We start from the raw sequence: 20,223 nt of genomic DNA, 5'->3' as shown, positions 1-20,223 counted from the left end.
AGAAATAACCCTTAACCCATGTACCAGGTCAAAAATGGTAAATGTCTGACCCTGATTTCATTTTTTGTATTCTCTGTGCATGCTGTATTAGTCCATTTTCACACAGCTGTAAAGAAATAGCTGAGAGGGGTAATTTATAAACAAAGGAGGTTTAATTGACTCACAGTTCTGCATAGCTGGGGAGGCCTCAGCAACGTTACAATCATGGCAGAAGGGGAAGCAGGCATCTTCTTCACAAGGCAGCAGGAGAGAGTGTGAGCATGTGGAGGAACTGTCAAATACAAAACCATCAGATCTCATGAGAACTAGTTATTATCACAGGAACAGCATGGGAGAAACTGCCTCCATGATCCAATTACCTCCCTCCCTCAGCGCGGAGGGATTACAATTTGAGATGAGATTTGGGTGGGGACACAGAGCCAAACTATATTATTCCATCCCAGTCCCCTCCCAAATCTCATGTCTTTTCACATTTCAAAACCAATCATGCTTTCCCAACAGTCTCACAAAGTCTTAACTCATTCCAGCATTAACCCAAAAGTCTTATTTTTTTTTTTTGAGATGCAGTCTTGCTCTGTCACCCAGGCTGGAGTACAGTGGCGTGATCTCGGCTTACTGCTACCTCTGCCTACCAGGTCCTGGTTCAAGCAATTCTCCTGCCTCAGCCTCCCAAGCAGCTGGGATTACAGGCATGCACCACCATGTCCAGCTAATTTTTTTGTATTTTTAGTAGAGATGGCGTTTCACCATGTTGGCCAGGCTGGTCTTGAACTCCTGACCTCGTGATCTGTCCGCTTTGGTCTCCCAAAGTGTTGGGATTACAGGTGTGAGCCACCACGCCCAGCCTAAGCCAGAAGTCTTAAGTGCAAAGTCTCATGTGACACAAAGCAAGTGTCTGGCCTAGGAGCCCATAAAGTCAAAAGCAAGTTAGTTACTTCCAAGATACAGTGGGTGTACAGGCATTGGATCAATGTTCCCATTCCAAATGGGAGAAATTGGCCAAAACAAAGGGTCTACAGGCCCCAAGCAAGTGTGAAATCCAGCACGGCAGTCACTAAATCTTAAAGCTCCAAAATAATATCCTTTGACTTCATGCCTTACTTCCAGGTTACAGGGGTGGCTCCCATGGACTTGGGCAGCTCCTTCACGGGTTGGCATTGAATGCTTGCATCTTTTCCAGGTTCATGGTGCAAGCTGTCAGTGGATCTACCATTCTGGGCTCTGGAGGGCAGTGGCCCTCCTCTCACAGCTTCACTAGGCAGTGCCCCAGTGGGGACTCTGGGGGGGGGGGGGGCAGCAACCCCACATTTACCATTTGCACTGCCCTAATCGCCGTGAGGGCTCTGTCCCTGCAGCAGACTTCTGCCTGGACATCCAGGCATTTCCATACATCCTGTGAGAGCTAGGCCAAGGTTTCCAAACCTCAATTCTTGACTTCCCTGCACCCGCAGGCCTAACACCATGTGGAAGCCGCCAAGGCTTGTGGCTTGCACCCTCTAAAGCAATAGCCCAAGCTGTACCTTGGCCCCTTTTAGCCACAGCTGTAGTTAGAGTGGCTGGAATGCAGGGTGCCATGTCCCAAGGCTGCACAGAGCAGCTGAGCCCGGGGCCTGGCCCACAAAACTATTTTTCCTCCTAAGCCCCTGGGCCTGTGATGGGAGAGGCTGCTGCCAAAATCTCTGACATGCCCTGGAGACATTTTCCCCATTGTCTTGGCACTTAACATTCAACTCCTCATTACTTATGCAAATTTCTGCAGCTGGCTTGAATTTCGCCCCAGAAAATGGGTTTTTCTTTTCTGTCGCATTGTCAGGCTACAGATTTTCCAAACTTTTATGCTTTGCTTTTCTTGTAAACATAAGCTCCATTTTCAAACCATCTCCTTGTGAACACATAAAACTGAAAGCTTTCAGAATAATCCAGGTCATGTCTTGAATGCTTTGCTGCTTAGAAATTTCTTCCACCAGGTACCCTTAATCATTGCTCTCAAGTTCAAAGTTCACAGATCTCAAAGGCAGGGGCAAAATGCCACCAGTCTGCTAAAGCATAGCATGAGTGACCTTTACTCCAGTTCCCAATAAGTTCCTCATCTCCATCTGAGACCACCTCAGTCTGGACTTCATTGTTCACATCACTATCAGCATTTTGGTTGAAACCATTCAACAAGTCTCTAGGAAGTTCCAAAGTTTCCCATATCTTCCTGTCTTTTTCTGAGCCCTCCAGACTGTTCCAACATCTACCTGTAACCCAGTTCCAAAGTCCCTTCCACATTTTCAAGTATCTTTGTATCAGTACCCCGCTCTCTCCAGTACCAATTTGCTGCATTAGTCAATATTCACATTGCTATAAAAAATACCTGAGGCTGGGTGCAGTGGCTCACACCTGTAATTCCAGCACTTTGGGAGGCCGAGGCAGGCAGATCACTTGAGGTAGGAGTTTGAGACCAGCCTGACCAACGTGGCAAAACTCCGTCTCTACTAAAAATACAAAAAATTAGCTGGGCATAGTGGCATGCTCCTGTAATCCCAGCTACTTGGGAGGCTGAGGCACAATAATTGCTTGAACCCAGGAGGCAGAGCTTGCAGTGAACTGAGATCGCACCACTGTCACTGCACTCCAGCTTGGGGAACAGAGTAAGACTCTGTCTCAGAAAAAATAGGTAATTTATAAACAAAGGAGGTTTAATTGACTCACAGCTCTGCATGACTGCGGAGGGCTCAAGAAACTTAACGACCATGGTGGAAGGGGAAGCAGGCTCCTTCACAAGGTGGAGAGTGTGAGCATGTGAAGGAGGAACTGTCAGACACATAAAACCATCAGAACTAGTGAGAACTACTCACTGTCACGAGAACAACATGGGGGAGACTGCCCCCATGATCCAATCACTTCCCTCCCCTGACGTGAGAATTACAATTCGATATGAGATTTGGGTGGGAACACAGAGTTAAACCATATCACATGCCTTGAGGAAAGGTTAAACTACTGGAAAGTGTTTATAGCTGGGAGATTTGGGGTTCTTGCTTGAATGACCAGGCGAAGGTTGATTATGTTAGTGTTCTTGCCTTGTCTATTACTGACTCAGGCTTACCTTGAAGGGTCACTGGTCCCTTAAATTATAAAATTATTTCACATCCTTTCATATTTTCATATCAATATTGGGTTAATATTTCTATCCCAAATTTTCAGATGAGAAGGTTAACTGATTAGGTTATGTGGTCAGTAAACACTAAAAAGCCAAGACTAAGCACTTTGTAATACACCATGATGGCTACATACTACATACTTACTTTTTTTGTTCCCAACTTTTTTTTTTTTTTTTTTGAGACGGAGTCTCGCTCTATCACCCAGGCTGGAGTGCAGTGGCGCGATCTTGGCTCACTGCAAGCTCCGCCTCCTGGGTTTGCGCCATTCTCCTGCCTCAGCCTCCCGAGTAGCTGAGACTACAGGCCCCTGCCACCATGCCCAGCTAATTTTTTGTATTTTTAGTAGAGACGGGGTTTCACCATGTTAGCCAGGATGGTCTGGCCCCCCGGCCTCCAAATCTGGATTAGACCACCCCGACTTTTTTTTTTTTTTTTTTTTTTTTTTCTGTCTCCCAGGCTGGAGTGCAGTAGCACGATCTCGGCTCACTGCAACCTCTGTCTCCTGGGTTCAAGTGATTCTCCTGCCTCAGTCTCCCGAGTAGCTGGGACTACAGGCGCCTGCCACCATGCCTGGCTAATTTTTGTATTTTTAGTAGAGATGGGGTTTCACCATATTGGCCAGGCTGGTCTCGAACTCCTTACCTCAGGTGATCCGCCTGCCTCGGCCTCCCAAAGTGCTGGGATTACAGGCGTGAGCCACCGTGCCCGGCCCTGTTCCCAACTTTTTACTGTGGTAAAATACACATAAAATTTACCAATTTATGTGTACACAGAATTCGTTAAGTGTCCAGCTGAGTGGTATTAAATATATTCATGCTGTGCATCCATCACCACTGTCCATCTCCAGATGTCTTTCGTCTTGTAAAACTGAAAATTTGTACCCATTAACCACTAAGCCCCCATGCCCTCTCCCCAGCCCTGAGAGCACACTTCGTGTCTCCATCGATCTGACTGCTCTAGGTACCTCATGAGTGGAAGCACACAGCATTTGCCTTTTTGTGACTCTGGCTTACTGCACTTAGCATATGTGCTCCAGGTTCATCCAGCGTGTGTCAGAATTTCCTTCCTTTTTAAGGGTGAATAGTATTCCACTGTTACATACTTTTAACAAACATACCTTGAGAGCTTACTGTGGGCCAGGCACTGAGCTGAGTGACAGCATGTTGAAATGAGTCATATATGGTCACAGTCTTGCAGGGACTCCAAGTCCTTAGCAATTGCAATGCAATTTTTGTCAGCTGCAAAAGTCAGGGATGCAGGAACATCTGGATGGAGCAGCAGACTCCACTAGAGTTAGTAGAAGGACGACCTGAGAAGCTGGTCTTGGAAGGTGAACATCTGTTTGTGACTGATGAATGGGTGCTGCGGGTGGGAAGGTTGTTCCAGCCTAGGGAACAGCACATGCAAAGGTGTGGAACGAAGGGCCTGACCACCCAGGTAGGGGGAAGAAGTGCAGCAGATTGGGGGACAAGGAGGCCAGCTGTACACACAGTCGGGGCACCAGCCTAGTGTGTCAACGCGGCATGACTCCATCCACTTGGAGGGTGGATGCGAGCAGCTGTTATACCCATTTCCTCTCTCAGTCCCTTTTCAAACCCTAACCCCAGTTATTCTGTTTCCTTAGCTGAACTAGATGCAGAGCACGCCCAGAAGGTCCTGGAAATGGAGCACACCCAGCAAATGAAGCTGAAGGAGCGGCAGAAGTTTTTTGAGGAAGCCTTCCAGCAGGACATGGAGCAGTACCTGTCCACTGGCTACCTGCAGATTGTAGAGCGGCGAGGCGAGTGGGGGCTGGGGCTGCTGGAGCGGGGACTCACTGGCTGTGCAGGGTGGCGATGGGCCCCTCTCCCCAGAGCAGAGCATGGGGCAGAGTCCTCAGAAGTTCCATTCTGTTATGAGACTCCAGCAACCAAAATGTGTGCATCGGGCCACCTCTCTCTTGCCCTGATTTTGCCTCTTCTGTCAGTCTAGGCTTTAGTTGAAAATACATTTTTTTAATACCTCTAAAGATTACAGATATAGCCAGGTGTGATGGCTCACGCCTGTAATCCCAGCACTTTGGCAGGCCAAGGCAGGCAGATCACCCAAGGTCGGGAGTTTGAGACCAACCTGGCCAACATGGTGAAACCTCGTCTCTACTAAAATACAAAAATTAGCCAGGCATGGTGGCGCATGTCTGTAATCCCAGCTACTCGGGAGGCTGAAGCACGGGAATCGCTTGAACCCGGGAGGTGGAGGTTGCCATGAGCCGAGATCGTGCCACTGCACTCCAGCCTGGGTGGCAGAGTAAGACTGTCTCAAAAAAAAAAAAAAAAAAAGATTACAAACACAAATTATGCTTCTAGAAAACCTGCAAAATTACCAAAATGGAAAAAAGAAAAATTGCCCTTAATTCTCCAGTACAGAATAGTCCCTCTTACTGCTTTTCGTGTGTTCTTTCTAGTCTCTGTCAAGTCTGCTTATCTAACTGCTATCTGACTGGACCGTACATATATATGGCTTTGTCTCTAACTTTTCTTCATGTTATACAGGGCTCTTTCCCCCGTTGTTAAAAATACTATGAGAGGTTGTGTGTCAAAGGCTGCATCTTTTTATCATGATGTATCCTAATATATTCCACCAGTTTTCCTAGCTGAACATTTAAAATCTTTCCCTCGGTAAATAGTGCTGTAGGGAACAAGCTGATTAGAAGTCCAGACACTGAACTTCTTCGCAGCTTTTCCTTTGGAAGAACTGAGTGACTCAGAGGTGCAGCCAGGGTGGGCAGGGCAGCGGCACCAGGCAGCTTACATTTGCCCTCCAGCCTGCGCCACATAGGCAGTACCAGACCCCAGGCAGCGAGGAGACCCGTCCAAACCTTCCCATTTTCCTGCCCTCCTGTTCTCCTGAATATCTCATCACCTCCTGGACACCTCTCTCACCCCCCAAATCTCAGCCTTCATCCTTTCCCCAGGCTTGCCTGGCCCTGGCCTTTGTTCTCTCTATCCTGCCCCCAACCACATGCCCCAGCAGTGTTTCTTCCTTGTCATCCAGTTCTGTGTCCCCTCCAAGGAGAGGTTAAAGAAATCCAAGAATGAGGCCAGGCGCAGTGGCGCACACCTGTAATCCCAGCACTTTGGGAGGCTGAGGTGGGTGGATCACGAGGTCAAGAGATGGAGACCATCCTGGCCAGCATGGTGAAACCCCATCTCTACTAAAAATAACAAAAATTAGCTGGGCGTGGTGACACGTGCCTGTAGTCCCAGCTACTCAGGAGGCTGAGAATCGCTTGAACCTGGGAGGCAGAGGTTGCAGTGAGCTGAGATTGCACCACTGCACTCCAGCCTGGCGACAGAGCAAGACTCCATCTCAAAAAATAAATAAATAAATAAAAAGAAATCCAAGAATGAGGAAAGAAAATAATGTTGAGAAAAATAGATTAATAGCAGTAGCTGAAGACCTCAGAGTGTGCTGGTGAATGCGGTCAGTTAGTTGTGTGGATGATGCTTGTTTACCTTCCAATGCACAGTATAGATTTGAAGCTTAACAGCATTTTCTGGAGTCAGCCTTTGCCATTCTTGTAACACGCGACCCTGCATTTGTCCTCCGTGCGTTTCCTCCGAGTGTACATGCAGGATTCTGGTGCTTCCATGTTCTGCAGATTGTAGAGAGTGGCTTCCCGTGGCTCCTTTGGGAGGAAGGAGAGGGTTTGCTCCAGGGATTTTTATCCTGTTATGGGTAGAAACCGAGAAGGACACTGTCTTACCCCGGCTGCCATAACAAAACAATATGGACTGGGTGACTTTAACAGCAGACATTTATTTTCCCTCAGTTCTGGAGGCCTCAGATCCAAGATCAGTGTGCTGGCGTGATCGGTTTCTGGTGAGGGCTCTCTTCCTGGCTTATAGACGGCCCCCTTCTCCCTGTGTGTGCACGTGGCCAACAGTAGGGTGGAGCTCTCTGCTGTCTCTTGGTATTAGGGCTAATCTCAACCACAGGGGCCATGTCCATCTGACCTCATCTAACTTAATTACCTCCCAAAGGCCTCAACTCCAAATATCCTCCTATTGGGGGTTAGGGTTTCAACATACAAATTTTAGGGGGACACATTCAGTCCATACAGATACTGACCCACACATTTGAACATAATGACACATCACACCAATGTCTCATGTCATAGAAGAGATGCAGTGATGATGGACAGTCATAGAAACTCTGATGGCTAAACAATTTAACTCTATCTTCCTTCAGTTTAGCACTTGCTGGTGAGCCCAGAGGAAGCACAGAGAAATGAAAGTGCCTCTCGGAAGCTCCCATTATAGGGAGAGCCATGGACGCACCCCCAAGAGAACGATGAAGTAGTAGACACGTGGCCGGCTTGGAAGGAGCAGCTTCTGTTGATGGCCAGCCCCTGGTGACTGGGACAGGCACATACTGCAGTTCCTCCACAGCTAGCAAGGCACCAGGCTGGCAGAGGACGCATCTAGCAGATATCTGCTTGAAATACCTGCAAGGAAATATGAAGTGGTTAAATTTTTGTGGTTTTGAGTATCTCAAAGATTAAGTTTCAAGGAAATGTTGGGCTCATTTTTTTAAGGTAAAAATTAGGCACATGTTGCCAATATATGGTTTTGAAAGCTTTGAGGAAGAAAACTGGAGGCCCTGGGCTTTTTAGCTTTCTCTCGAGTAGAGCTGAGAGACAGCCACACAAGGGAATCGGGTATCTCATCACAGGGCTGTGCAGAGCCGGCTCAGACTTCCCAGCCTGACAAGCCACAGCACCTTTCTTAGGGAGGAATCTTCATCTCCAAGGATTAGTATTAATGTAGGAGAATCAATCAAAATTTAAAAAACTCTACAGTGAACATGGTGTTTTGGACTCATTCCACTAAATCAGAAATAGCAGTTGGAATTTCACTTTCAGAAGCATCATTTCTTAATTAAGACAAGGCCATGGAAACTTTTATCCAGAGAATCATCAGAGGAACGGGTGAAGGCACATCTGTGCCCACTTGGATGGTGCTGAGGCCAGGTGGCCCCCCAAGCACAGAGGCTCTCAGGCTTGAGGACTGAAGGCGGTACCGGGAGGGCTGAGCAGCAGAAGGGGCCTGGGCCCCACCACGTGCCCCGCAGGCCTCTCCATGCCGTTAGGACATAATTAGATGTTTTGTAAGACCCTAGCCCAAGTTTGATCTTCTGCCTTACATGACTGCCATTTTCTTAGAAAAGCATTTTTATTGCTTTGATTTTATTGCTGAGTGTCAGGGTATCCTGCAGTTACTTATTAATAAATCACCTCGGAGATGTCCTGGTCTGCGCCTGGGTTTTCTGGCTCTGTATTCCCATAGATTTCAGGCTCTTGTGTCTCTGAACCAGTAGTTCAGCAAAATGGAATCCTATGGAGCCAGGGGTGCCCCTGCTTTCCAGAGGGATTGATCAGCTCTGGGATGCTCCAGCGTGGACCCAGTGCCCTGCGAAGAGAACGAGGTTTGGGGCTAATGATAAAATTACAATAAAGTTAGAAAAGATAGAATTAACAGGCAAAAGTGCACCTAAGTGCTATGATTCTGAGAATCATCCATACTGATACATTCACCTCTAATTGGATTTCCATTCTTAAATATTTATTTCCATTGAATAAATATAATTTATTCATTGATGTATTGATGGGTATTTCCGGTTTTCTTATTTAATAAAAACAATGCTGGCATGGACTTTTGTTTGTTTTAGGAAGGAGTCTCACTCTGTCACCCAGGCTGGGGTGCAGTGGCATGATCATAGCTCACTGCAGTCTGACACTCCTGGGTTCAAGTGGTTCTCCCACCTCAGATTCCCGAGTACCTGGGACTACAGGTGTGTGCCACCATGCCGGGCTAATTTTTTATTTTTTTGGAGAGACAGGGTCTCACTATGTGGCCCAGGCTGGTCTTGAACTCCTTGGCCCAAGTGATCCTCCCACCTGGGCCTCCCAGAGTGCTGGGATTACAGGTGTGAGCCACCACACCCGGCCTTGGACATTCTTATAATTCCTCTCTCTGTACATGTATGTAAGAGTTGCTTTAAGGCCAGCTGTTCTCAGACTTGAGCAGCCTCACAGTCCCCTGGACGGCTGTTCAAACATGGATTCCTGGGCCCACTGCAGGTGTGAGGTAGGGCCTGAGGATTTGCATTATAACCAAGTTCCCAGGTGATGCTGAGGGGACCACACTTTGGGAACCATTTCTTTAGGGTATATAACTAGGAGAGGAGTTACTGGTCACAATGACATGGCTCTTTCATTTTACTAGATGCTGTCAAATTTCTTGCCTAAACATTTCCACCAGTTTACAGTCTCCCCAGCCACGTATGCACATTCTGATTACATCTTTGCCAGCACTTGGCAGCATCAGATTTTTAAATTTTTGCTAATCTGTTGGAATGAAATGACACCTTTGGCAGTTTCTGTATATTCAGGAGTCTTCAAGCCTCTCTTTTCGGCTCCGTTCTTCTGCCGCCTATCCCTGAGCCAAAACCATACTGTGGTATACTTAGTCATCAAGTGTTGGTTCTCAGCTGGGGACACTTTTGCCCACGAGGGGGCATTTGGCAATGTCTGGAGACCCATTTTGCTTGTCATGCCTGGGGTAAGGGTGTGCTACTGGCATCTAGTGGGCAGAGGCCAGGGATGCAGTTAAACACCCCACCACTACCCAGGACACCCCACAACCAAGATCGATCTGGCGCAAAGTGTCAGGAGTGCTGGGGCTGAGAAAATGTTTTCTAGTGAAGCCTGAGTCCGCTGGAGCCATTCCTGCCCTGCCCTGCACGTCTGCATGCATTTATTTTCTTCATAGTTGCCATGACTCTTCTTGGGGTCTTGTCCTTTGGTATAAATGTCACAGTTTCAAGTTTGTTGAAGAACCTTGTCTACAGTTTGAGCAGAATTGCAGTAAGTTTCTGGACGGAGACACACTGGGCCTCTTAGTGGTATTGGATCTTTCTGCAAGTGCACGTGTCTCATGCATTCCTGAGTGTTTGGTAGAACTTGCCTCCGATGCTGATACCAGTGACTACTCTATTTGAAGAGCTATTCTTTTCTTCTCATAGTTATAGAGATTCACTATTTCTCGTTAATTTTAGCAAGTTTTCCATGGAACTGTCTTCATTTGTCAGATACGTCGGCATAACGTTGCCCATGGTGCGCGTCTCCCCCCTAGCTGTGTTCCTCATTAGGTTTGCTTTTGCATTTTTAAAATTGTTCATGTGCCTTTTATTCCTTTCATCTCTATTTATGATGAGTCTTACCCAGAACATAACCATTTTTAAACTTTTTTCCCCTAAAGAACCAGCTTCTTTGTTCTTTCTACTGTTTCCTTAACTTCTCTTCAGTTTTACTTTCTTTGGGCGATTGTTTTTTTCTAACCCAAGTTGAATATTCAGGCTTGATTTTCAGCTTTCCTCTCCAGTAAGGCATTCAAAAAGCTATGGATTTCTTGCAGGGGTACCATTTTAGCTGAATCCTACAAATTTTGACATTCATAATTTCTGGGTAAATTTTATCATTAGCATTTCATATTTGATTTGTGAACTGTTTATAAATGTTTTTTAAAAATAATTAGATGTGTGAAAGTTTTCCTAGCGGTTACCAATTTCTAACTAAATTTCATTGTGATTCGAGAATGGGATTTCGATTTCTCTAACTTTGGGACTGCTGATGTCAGTCATCAAATAGGTATAGTGACATGCCCCCAAGATTATGGATATTATGTTTTCATTGTCATTCTGCCATTTTTTTTACTTTATCTTCCTGGTGAATTGAACCATTTAAAAGTCATTAAGTACTACCCTTTATCCCAATGTTACTTTTGTTTCCCATTAAAATCTATTTTGATATTAATATAGCTGTATCAGCTTTCTTCTTATTTATTTGTTCATTATATCTTTTCATTTTTTAAGAAACATTTTCATGTTTGTCTCCTGTAAACAGAAGGTAGCTGGATTTTATTTTAGTTCAGTTGTATAATCTCTTAACTGGCAAGTTTGGCTCATTGACATTTCCTGTGATCACTGACACACCCATTACCGTCTTATTTGTTGCTACAGAATTGTCCTGAAAGCTTTTCCTATGCTTCTTAGTCCAATTTTTTCTCTCCTGTTTTAAGTTATACTCCTGCCCTTTTCAAGAAGATGGCACAGACAAAACTTTCAAAACTTAAGTCAGAAGCCAAAATCTAAAAGACAGAAAGGCCTTGGCAAAAGGCTTCCATAGGTCAGAAAGGAAACCCTCAGAAGCGTGCCCCCAAAAAGAACAAGCCTGACCAACGCGCCTTCAAATTCCCTTGACCACTCAGCCCTGAAGATCCAGCCCAGTGAACTGCTGTCCCTGTGTGGCTGCGCTCAACCCCTGGCCAACTCCGAGGCACAGCAGGCTGGCTCAGTTGGCGGAGATGCTGCTGCCAAGCATGGGACCATCTAAACCATAACACTTTTCCCCAACTGAAAACAGGAATTACTCTTACCTCTCATTCGAGTGCTGAACTTCAGTGATTTTCTGAGCCTGAAGATAATGAGACTCACTTTCCTCCCAGATGAAGCCACAATCTCACGTCACTGTGGCTCTGAGCACCCTCCTCTCCGCCCCCGTCTTTGTTCAGGAGGGTAATTTGGCCCTGGTGACTCTTCGTTATGACTGTTCCATTCCAGGTTTTACATTAACTCACACACTCACAGGTCTCTTTGCTTAACATGCTTTCTTGCACTCAGCCCTTCCTTTGCTATGCCTCTAGCGAGAGCAGGCTCATGATGACGTGTTTCTTCTTGATCTCTGCTTTTTCTCCTGGATCTTAAGTGATACCTAATGTTACACAATTTTAGAGATGACATTTCTCTCTTCTCTTTGAACTTACTCCACAGTCCTCTGGCTTTTATTATTGTTGTTCAGAAGTTGCCTGTCATCCTAATTATTTCCTTCTCTTTCTTAACCTGCCCTCTCTCTCTGGCTGCCTTTTAGAGAGCCTTTGTCTTTGATGTTCTTCAACTTCAAAGCAATTGATGTAGGTGAGGATTGCTTTGATCTCGCTTGGAATGTTTTGCTTTTTAAATCTGGGTCCTGAGGTCTTTCATTGATTCGGGAAAATCATCAGCTTCTTTGAATAGAGTTCTCTCCTCCTCTTGGCTTTGGGGAAACGTGACCAGATGCTACGCTTCTGCGTCTTTCGTACCTCTTATGCTCTCTTGTATTTCCTTTCTTTGTTCTTCTGTGCTGCATTATGGTAGACTTACTCATCCTGCCTTCTAGTTTATTAATTTTCTATTGGGCTGTGACTGTGCCCCGAGTTTGAGATTTCAGTCTCTTCTTTCAAATGTCTGTCCTTATTTTTGACACCTTGTTTTTGACTTCACCTTTCCTGTGACTGCCGTGTGTGAATGGCCATCTCGCATTCTTCAGCGAGGATGATGTTTGTTTCTGCTGCCCTTCACTCAGAGTGGCTCATTTCATGTGTGTTACAAATGCCAGATTGGGTTGGGATTGACTTTGTATAAACCAAGGTTAAGGGAGGGTCCTTCCAGAAATAATTTGCTTCTGCTAGGCATCCCCGTGGCTAGGATAACTTATGTGGCTTGTGGTTTTCTGAGACCATAGAGGTAGTTTGCCTATGAGTAAAGACCTGTGGGGCGTCAGCCGACTAGGCACGTGCTGTTTCATGGGGTCTGCTGGCGGGCTGGGTTTTGTTTTCTCCTAGTCTGTGCTTCCACTGCAGGGAGCTCTTGCATCTTACAGATGTTCAAACCCCTTCTGCCGTTAGGCCTGAGAAATGTTCCAAGGGCAGTGGAAACTCCACTTGCAATTAGAGGAGTGTGCCTGCCGGGAAGGTTCAGGGCAACTGTAGGCAGGAAGCAGAGCCGTGGCTGGCAGGGAGGAAGGTCGCTAACTGTTGCTGCAGGAATGTTGGCCTGAGACAGGCTGAGCGTCCTACTCCAAACAGCTGGGAATCGCTTAATGCAAAGATTGGTCTTCGGAGTCCCAAAGGGCTGGGGGCGAACAGATTAAGGAAAGTGTAAAAGGTAGTAATAGTTGCCAAGGGTGATTTAGGATGCATTTAAAGTGCCAGACTGGCATATGTCATCTACTAATATGTTGCTTCAAATTCCATTTTGAAGCTTAGAAAATGCAATGTAGTTAGCCTAATGCCAATGGAAGTTCACCTTTTAAAGTAATATTAAAGACAACGTGTCCTTTCTCGTATTGCTGATCTATCCACAGAGCCCATAGGCAGCATGTCATCCATGGAAGTGAACGTGGACATGCTGGAGCAGATGGACCTGATGGACATATCTGACCAGGAGGCCCTGGACGTCTTCCTGAACTCGGGAGAAGAGAACACTGTGCTGTCCCCCGCCTTAGGTAGGGTTGACAAACTTGCATCAGCTGAACCGGGGCAGTATGCCACTCCCCTCCAAAGGGGAGACGTGAGAACCATCTGCCAGCCACTTAGCATAAACCCCCCAAGCTCACAGCCAGCCCCTGGCTCCCTAACCCCACGGTTCCACAAAGCTGTGTGGCAGCTGCAACAGTGGTGTGGTTCCGTCATGAATTCTTCTCAAAGATTTGACATGCTCCACTCCGGTAACTTTGGTGAGTTGACAGCTTTCTTGTTTTCCCTCCTTTACCACCCAGAAATCCATTTGAGTCTGCTCCTTGTGGTTAAGGACTGGCGTTTGCAGGGATGTGCGGTCTCTCTTGCGTGGCTCACAGGAAACTCTTCCCTCTTCGTGCAACAGGCATTTAGGGGCATGCCTGCCATGGGCAAAGCCATGGTGTATTGTTCAGCTCTTGGCCTGTGTTGTAAAACTTAGTTACACTTCAGTTCCTTTCATCCCTTCCCAAAATTTTGTTTCACATTCATGCAGCAAATATTGACCGAGGCGCCAGACCTGTACCTGGGCTTGGTGCGTTTCAAATTTCAGACCAGTTCTTCCGGCTGGGTCAAGGCAAAGCTCAGTCGTCCCAGCAGCACCTCAGCCATCTCTAGAAAGTTCTACCATTACCACGGTTTCTGCTTCCTCTGAACTTCTCACCCACTTCTCCTGGCAATCTGTCAGAACGGTGTCATCCCGGGGAAGAGAAGGGGCTTGGGTGCATTTGCCCGCATCCTGAGAAGGCCAGAATACTGGAAACCAGAATGAACCCTCACCCAGAGTCAAGGAAAGATTTAGAGACAGTGACACCTGCATATAGAATTTTGATTCCTTGAAGAGCCTATTTAGTTCCATAAAATTGGAGAACTGCTGAAAGGCCAATAATTCCAACTTTCTCAGCAGTGGTGTCTCTCAATTACTGCAAAGGGAAAAAAGAAAGAAATCTAGATTATCAAGGTTACAAGGACTGCTCCTCAAAGATATGCAGCACTTGCCCTCGGGCCTCTATTACACACGTATTACAGTCTTAGGAGCTCTTGATCTGTGTCACAGTGGCTGACTCCTTAGGGGACAGAAGGGTCACCGCAGGGCCTGAGGCTGCCTCTGGCATCACTCAGCTCAGTGTCTTCCAGGGGCAGTTCCTGAGTTCTGCAGGCCCCAGATCCCTGGAACAAAAACCACACACCCCTTTCATGACGGGCACATTCCACAGCTGTTGGCAACAATTCTAATTCGCAGTATTTTTATGACAGGGCTTTTTCTTCCCTACGTTATTTTGCAGGGCCTGAATCCAGTACCTGTCAGAATGAGATTACCCTCCGGGTTCCAAATCCCTCAGAATTACGAGCCAAGCCACCTTTCTCTTCCTCCACCTGCACCGACTCGGCCACCCAGGACATCAGTGAGGGTGGGGAGTCCCCTGTTGTTCAGTCTGATGAGGAGGAAGTTCAGGTGGACACTGCCCTGGCCACATCACATACTGACAGAGAGGCCACTGCGGATGGTAGTGACGACAGCGACTCTTAAATTGGGACATGGGCGTTGTCTGGCCACACTGGAATCCAGTTTTGGCTGTATGCGGAATTCCAGCTGGAAAGCCAGGTTGTTTTATAGAGGTTCTTGATTTTTACCTAATTGCCAATAATGTGTGAGAGACTGAAAGAACAGCTAACAATAAAGTGTGAGGACGGTAAACTGACAGCGCACAGAGCTAGTTTGTATACAAAGGCTTCTAAATACACACATCCTTAAGGCCACTGTAACTAACTCAGGGTTCCTTAGAGTGAAGGGACGCGCAGGTCACTGAGGGCCACCCCAGGAGGTTGCATGTGGGCAGGGCCTGGGCCAGGCAGTGGAGGCTCCACAGGGCTCAGTTCTGCATGGGGCAGGGAATGACCTACCGTTTCACAGGTGGAAAATGCCACTTCCTGTAGAAGAGCTGACTGTAGCCAAACCACTCTGGCAAAGCTTGGGGTTTTCCTTTGATCATTACAGAAGTATCAGTCCAATAGCCAGCCAGTCCAACCCCTACTTACTTTCACAGCCCTGGGCCCAAAAGAACAGAAACAAGCCCAAAGCAATCCTCCATTCTTTATGAAAAGAAACTGGTCCCCTGGAGATGTGTTCCTGCCATCAGTCCTCCAGCCCAATGAGAGATGACAGACTCCCCGCCGAGATGAGGGGGTCTGTCTGCAGCCATACCACCCTGAATGCACCCAGTGTCGTCTCATCATGAAAGCAAGCTCAGCAGGGGGGCGCGGCTCGATGGGAAATGAGGGAGACGGCCGCAGGCCACATGGAAACCATTAGGTTAGGCTGAAGGGGACCCAGTGGCAGGTGGGAGCAGGACTGTGGGGGGGGGGGGGGGGGCTCTGCCCCCTGCCCGTGGATGAGAAAAGAGCTCATTCCATTCAGTTATCTTCCACAAGACAGACGACAAATGTCCAAAAAACTTCTTTTTGTTTTTATTATTAAACCTTGTAGTACAAACCTGAAAAGTAAACAAAAAACTCGCAATAAACCACATGAAGTCTCCCTCCCAAGGGAGGGTGCAGAGCAGCGCTAATAAATTAAATGTCAAACTGTAAGCCATAGGCAGAAGTTTACTGTCAAAAAGAGGGAAAGTACACAGCAAGGCCATAGAAACCGGACAACCACATTGGAAAACACTTGACTGTTTCTGTAATTGTTAAATATTCCAAAACAGTTCAGTCTTCTGCAACAACAACCAACAAAGTGGATCATAGGACGTTCCTGGCAGTCACCACTGGCAAGCTCAGTGCAATATGGGTAGCTACGGGATTGATGAATCCAATTATGAAACAAAGAACAGCTTGTGAAAACAGTTTCCCTTTTTTATTCCACACATACTGTACACACAACCGGAGAAGGGCAACAGCTACTCCATTATTATTTTTTTGTTGTTGTTCAGTGATGTAAGCAGCACTTATAAATGTTACAAGAAAAACCCTGTAAGCATCCAATCCAACCGATGAAGAAACTGAAATGTAAGGCTTTTCTTCATCTTGTCTTCTCACCCCCCTCCCCACCCCCCACCGAGAAAAAGGCTCAAGTATTTAAAACAATTTACAGGCATATGTACAAAAGGGATGGGATTTTTTTTTTCTTTTTTCCTTTTTGTTACAACATGAAGAGAAAAAATAGACAAGATGAACGCAAATGCATTTTCACATTCAAAAATAACTGCAGGCCTCCTAGTGGCTATCTACGTGATCATAAACGAAACATTTTAAAAGAAAGATTAATGCTGACTTGTGAAGGTGTCAAACAAGAAGCGGTGAGATGGAGATGGAATGTTAGAAAGATTGCACATCGATGACAAAGAAGCACTTACGGCTTCCATTACTTTTTTTTTTCTTTTTTTTTTTTTTTTTTTTTGAAATCTTTAGGATGCTATTGAAGGGTTTTTTGATAAAGTAGCCAACAGCACCAAAAAATAACAGAATGGATTTCCTAATGAAATCAGGCACAGGTCTCCCTCATGTGACCCCTCCAAGGCAGGCAGTCTTTTCCGTCTTCCTCGCTCGCTTTCTTCTTTCCTTGAACAGATGCATAGTGATGTGCTGGTGGAGAGCCCACTCGCTCCCATCTCCTCGTTCCGCCTATGGTTAGGAAACAACGTCCGCCTTCAGCTGCCACAACCGCCCAGAGAAACAAAACGGGGGTGCCCCGGCTTCCCGGATCACAAGCTCATCTGGCACATGGCAGAAGACGACAGCCAAAGCAAAGCCATTTCAAGTTTCGTGTGTGTGTGTGTGTGTGTGTGTGTGTGTGTGTGTGTGTGTGTGTCTCCTATCCCTTCTAAAAAATCTGCTCACATGACTGATGGTTTTTAAATTTGTTCTCCAAACTTCACCCTCTTCAAAAATGGGTTAAAAAGCCTTTTTCCCCCAACAGTTACAAAAAAAAAAAACAAAAAAACAAAAAAACAAAAAAAACAACAACCAAAAAAAGGCTTTTGTCAGCCATGGGGCAATACAAATTAATACAGCCCCTCCAGGGTTTTAAAACAGTGACTATACGGCAGTTTCCAAAATCTGACTGCAGTATCTAGGTTTTCTAAGTACAAAAAAAAAGTTCAACAGTTTAATGCTAAAACAAAATTAGTTCTCTAAAACCAGAAGAAAATCTTCTTTAGAGCTAGTGCAAAGACAGCTTGAATCCTACAGCAAGTACTCCAAACTAGAATATAATAATTACAAAAAAATATATATAAATCGACCACGGGCGTTGGCATCTTCATGATGAGCTCGAAGCACTTTTGGATGAACCGGAGGCTGACAGACGGGAGGGGGGCACGTCCACTGTCGCTCTCTTGCGGGGACCTCTTTTTGGTGTGGGTTTACTGAGACAGTTCTCAATGCTGCCGTTTTTACCAGATACTTTGCCACAGATCTGATTGACCAGACTGATAATCTGTTCCTGTTTGGGGGTGAAGGGAGGACACAGTTAACACACCATATTAACAAGAGCTCTGTCCCTGAGAGCCATGCAGGGGCAAGTTTACGGCAGGGGGCAGGGGGCAGCAGGCAGCGGTCCCCTTCACCACACCAACCAACAGCTTTTAAAATGCCCCCGAGAGGCTCAGATGCAGTGAGTCTCCCCTTCCCAGCTCCTCCTGATGCCACACAGCAGGCACGGCCGTTTCATCCTCATTAGCACCCTGCTCCACCACGGTTTGCCTGCTCATAAGGGCAGGGCTGGCAGGGGAGCCGAGAGCACTGCCTCCACCACGGAGCACTCAGCAAAGAGACCCCGGGGGCTTTGTGACATCCTGGATGGTGACACAAATACCCAAGCTACTTGACTCACTTTAGCTACCAGCCACTGAACCTGGCCATGCAAGTAAATGCAAACACTTCTCACCTCTACATATCCTTTGTAATTCACCCAAGAGAATCATTTATCTGTCGGCACCAAAAACTGTTTCTAACTTTCACACAGTACATCCTATAATCATCTCATTTTTAAAAACAACATGGGGAGGAGTAGCAAACGTACATCTGATGAGCATCTCTCTGGGCCACAGGTGGCTGGGAACCATGCTGAGCCTGGCAGGAGAGGAAGCCAGCCATGGAATGAAACATCTGAGGGCCTGATCTCTAGTCCTCTGGAAAGCCCTCAAGATGAGGGTGAGAAAGTGACAGCTGGCTCCCATCACACAGTAAAGGTGCCTTCGGAAGGCGGGGCGGTACGCACGTATCTGTAGTAACACCATAGTCATGGCTGCTTGAGGTACTGATGATAAACACTGATAAGGGATAAGTGGATGAGCTGCCATAAAACCCATTTAGGTGGCTACTGCTACCTTACCATAAGGACAAGTAAGGAGGAGCCGGCAGTGTGCAGTTACAGGAGGGCACCGTTCCCTCCCCTGCGTGCAGCTCAACAAGTGGACAGCACCTGCCCCAGACCAGTGCGCTCACACCAGGCTTGGCGGCAGGCGGCCCAACACCCTGCTCAGCCAGCCTGCAAGGGCCAGAGGCACAAATGGCTCCAAACTCCCCAGAGAGCTTCGCCATCCATGAGAACCCAAGCCATGAATTCAGGGATCTGCAGTCTAGGTGCGCCCCCCACCCCGGGAAGCGTGGGTGTTTAAAGCAGACTGTCCTGGGTCAGCAGGCCCAGACATGGGTGATTTGTGTACTGGGCACACTGGGAGGTTGAGAAGAAGATTTTGCAATGGTCTCTGTTTACAAGGTAGAAATTTCCTATTTAAAAGAATGGGCCAGGTGTGGTGGCTCACGCCTGTAATCCCAGCATTTTGGGAGGCTGAAGCAAGCGGATCACCTGAGGTCAGGAGTTTGAGACCAGCCTGACCAACATGGTAAAACTCTGCCTCTACTAAAAAGAAAAATTAGTCGGGTGCATAGTGGCGGGCACCTGTAATCCCAGCTACTCTGGAAGCTGAAACAGGAGAATCGCTGGAACCCGGGAGGCGCAGGTTGCAGTGGGCCGAGATCATGCCACTGCACTCCAGCTTGGCGACAGAGCGAGACTCCGTGTTAAAAAACAATGCACAGCTCAACAGGGGACAGAGGCACAGACATGCTTACTGAACTACGTCAGCCGCTACAGAGTATGCAGTTTCCAAATACCTTTGCTCCTCCTAATTCATCAAAACCGACCATTAGGTCTCAGCCCCTGAATGCCATTCTTTTCCCAGGATCTGGTCATGTCAGACATCCGACTACAGAAACAGGCTGCTGGTGAGAGGCACAACCCATGATTCACAGAGCGCTTTCCAGCCAGCCAGAGGACGCCTCCCCGTGCCGCCGCCTGCACCCCAAGGTGCCAGAGCCATGCTCACGCTCAGCCGCAAAGACTTCGCCGCAAAGACTTCATTATTTCTAACTGTGCCTGGACACTCACTACTGAGGGGAAGGAGGGACAGCAGGTGTTTACTGCCTTCACCCAGCATGCTCTTTGAAACAAAACAGATGCAAAGAGTTCTTCTTCCAGCTCTCCAATAGTTTAGCTCAAGGCTTATCGAGTGAGACCCACCACTTGGCCCCACCGCCTGGGCCCCCAGACACACCAGGCCCCTCACAGTCATACCCGCAGCACCCGCCCCACTCAGTGGCCTCAAATGTGCAATGACCACAATGTGGCGACTTTCCTCATAACCAGCCTAATCAGAGTCTGTGGGAAGCACACGTGGGGGAGGCGGGCAGAGCAGGGG

At 47.1% G+C, this 20,223-nt stretch overlaps 3 protein-coding genes across 11 annotated transcripts in view; 1 reads left to right on the top strand and 2 right to left on the bottom strand.

Moving 5' to 3' along the window:
• Window positions 1-13,489, bottom strand: part of LOC116460200 (uncharacterized) — a 37,606-nt gene extending 24,117 nt beyond the window's left edge. For 4 of the 5 annotated variants that reach the window (XR_009211347.1, XR_009211346.1, XM_058432448.1 and 1 more), the window contains exons 1-6: window positions 11,621-13,489; window positions 8,419-8,593; window positions 7,463-7,629; window positions 6,638-6,851; window positions 4,261-4,381; window positions 165-271 (exon numbers count right to left, since the gene is read on the bottom strand). Coding sequence is in view for 3 of the 5 variants with exons in the window: in XM_058432448.1 (XP_058288431.1) it covers window positions 165-271; window positions 4,261-4,381; window positions 6,638-6,851; window positions 7,463-7,605 (585 nt within the window). In the remaining 2 variants the exon portion in view is untranslated. Of the gene's footprint in view, window positions 1-164; window positions 272-4,260; window positions 4,382-6,637; window positions 6,852-7,462; window positions 7,630-8,418; window positions 9,124-11,620 lie in introns of those variants that run through there. The other variant, XM_058432449.1, reaches the window with a different exon arrangement.
• Window positions 1-15,951, top strand: part of DTNBP1 (dystrobrevin binding protein 1) — a 145,866-nt gene extending 129,915 nt beyond the window's left edge. The window contains exons 8-10 of one of the 2 annotated variants that reach the window (XM_032141142.2): window positions 4,768-4,923; window positions 13,366-13,506; window positions 14,803-15,951. In XM_032141142.2, the coding sequence (XP_031997033.1) occupies window positions 4,768-4,923; window positions 13,366-13,506; window positions 14,803-15,047 (542 nt within the window). In that variant the 3' untranslated portion in view covers window positions 15,048-15,951. The other variant, XM_032141141.2, reaches the window with a different exon arrangement.
• JARID2 (jumonji and AT-rich interaction domain containing 2) overlaps window positions 15,941-20,223 on the bottom strand; it is a 277,505-nt gene continuing 273,222 nt past the window's right edge. For 3 of the 4 annotated variants that reach the window (XM_032141133.2, XM_032141138.2, XM_032141136.2), the window contains one exon: window positions 16,362-17,963. In XM_032141133.2, the coding sequence (XP_031997024.1) occupies window positions 17,781-17,963 (183 nt within the window). In that variant the 3' untranslated portion in view covers window positions 16,362-17,780. Of the gene's footprint in view, window positions 17,964-20,223 lie in introns of all 4 variants that reach the window. The other variant, XM_058432447.1, reaches the window with a different exon arrangement.

Source organism: Hylobates moloch, unplaced genomic scaffold (genome assembly GCF_009828535.3).
Source record: "Hylobates moloch isolate HMO894 unplaced genomic scaffold, HMol_V3 SCAFFOLD_20, whole genome shotgun sequence".
NCBI classification, from domain to species: Eukaryota; Metazoa; Chordata; class Mammalia; order Primates; family Hylobatidae; genus Hylobates; species Hylobates moloch.
The sequence above is the reverse complement of the archived record's forward strand: the minus strand, read 5'-3'. Positions and strand labels throughout refer to the sequence as shown.